Raw genomic sequence first — 410 nt, 5'->3', positions numbered from 1 at the left:
TCCTACCCGTGGAGGTCCTCGGGGCCGGCCGCCGGGCTGGCACTGGCCTGATGGGACGTGCTCCATCTTCCCGGCTGCCTGGGCGTGCCTGGCTCGTCCCGGGCCTGACCCGGCTTGCGGCGAAAGCTGTAGTAGTCCAGGTCGTCTCCATAATCCCCAGTGACCGGCAGGGTCTCCTTCCCTTTGGCTCCGGGTGCCGGCCCAAAGCTCTTCTCCTTAGCTCCAGGAGGTGGGTCTGTGGGCTCAGGGCTGTCTGCTCCTTCCTCCTCTTCCTCATCCTCCAGGAAATCTAGGGAGTAAAAGCAGAGGTAAGTTCCCCGAGGGTCCCGGCCGCTCGGCACACCCCCCTGCAGCGCGCTGACCCAAGACACGGAGGCAAAGCTTGCCTCCAGCTAGAGATTAACCTGCGA

General features: G+C 64.6%; 1 protein-coding gene across 1 annotated transcript in view; it reads right to left on the bottom strand.

Annotated features, from left to right (window-relative positions):
• LOC104625881 (N-acetyl-beta-glucosaminyl-glycoprotein 4-beta-N-acetylgalactosaminyltransferase 1-like) overlaps positions 1–410 on the bottom strand; it is a gene marked incomplete at both ends in the record, with an annotated part of 5003 nt that overhangs the window by 2488 nt on the left and 2105 nt on the right. Inside the window, one exon of the mRNA XM_010293636.1 lies at positions 110–289. Within this exon, the coding sequence (XP_010291938.1) occupies positions 110–289 (180 nt within the window). The remainder of the gene's footprint in view (positions 1–109; positions 290–410) is intronic.

Source organism: Phaethon lepturus, unplaced genomic scaffold (genome assembly GCF_000687285.1).
Source record: "Phaethon lepturus isolate BGI_N335 unplaced genomic scaffold, ASM68728v1 scaffold33858, whole genome shotgun sequence".
Classification (NCBI taxonomy): domain Eukaryota; kingdom Metazoa; phylum Chordata; class Aves; order Phaethontiformes; family Phaethontidae; genus Phaethon; species Phaethon lepturus.
The sequence above is the reverse complement of the archived record's forward strand: the minus strand, read 5'-3'. Positions and strand labels throughout refer to the sequence as shown.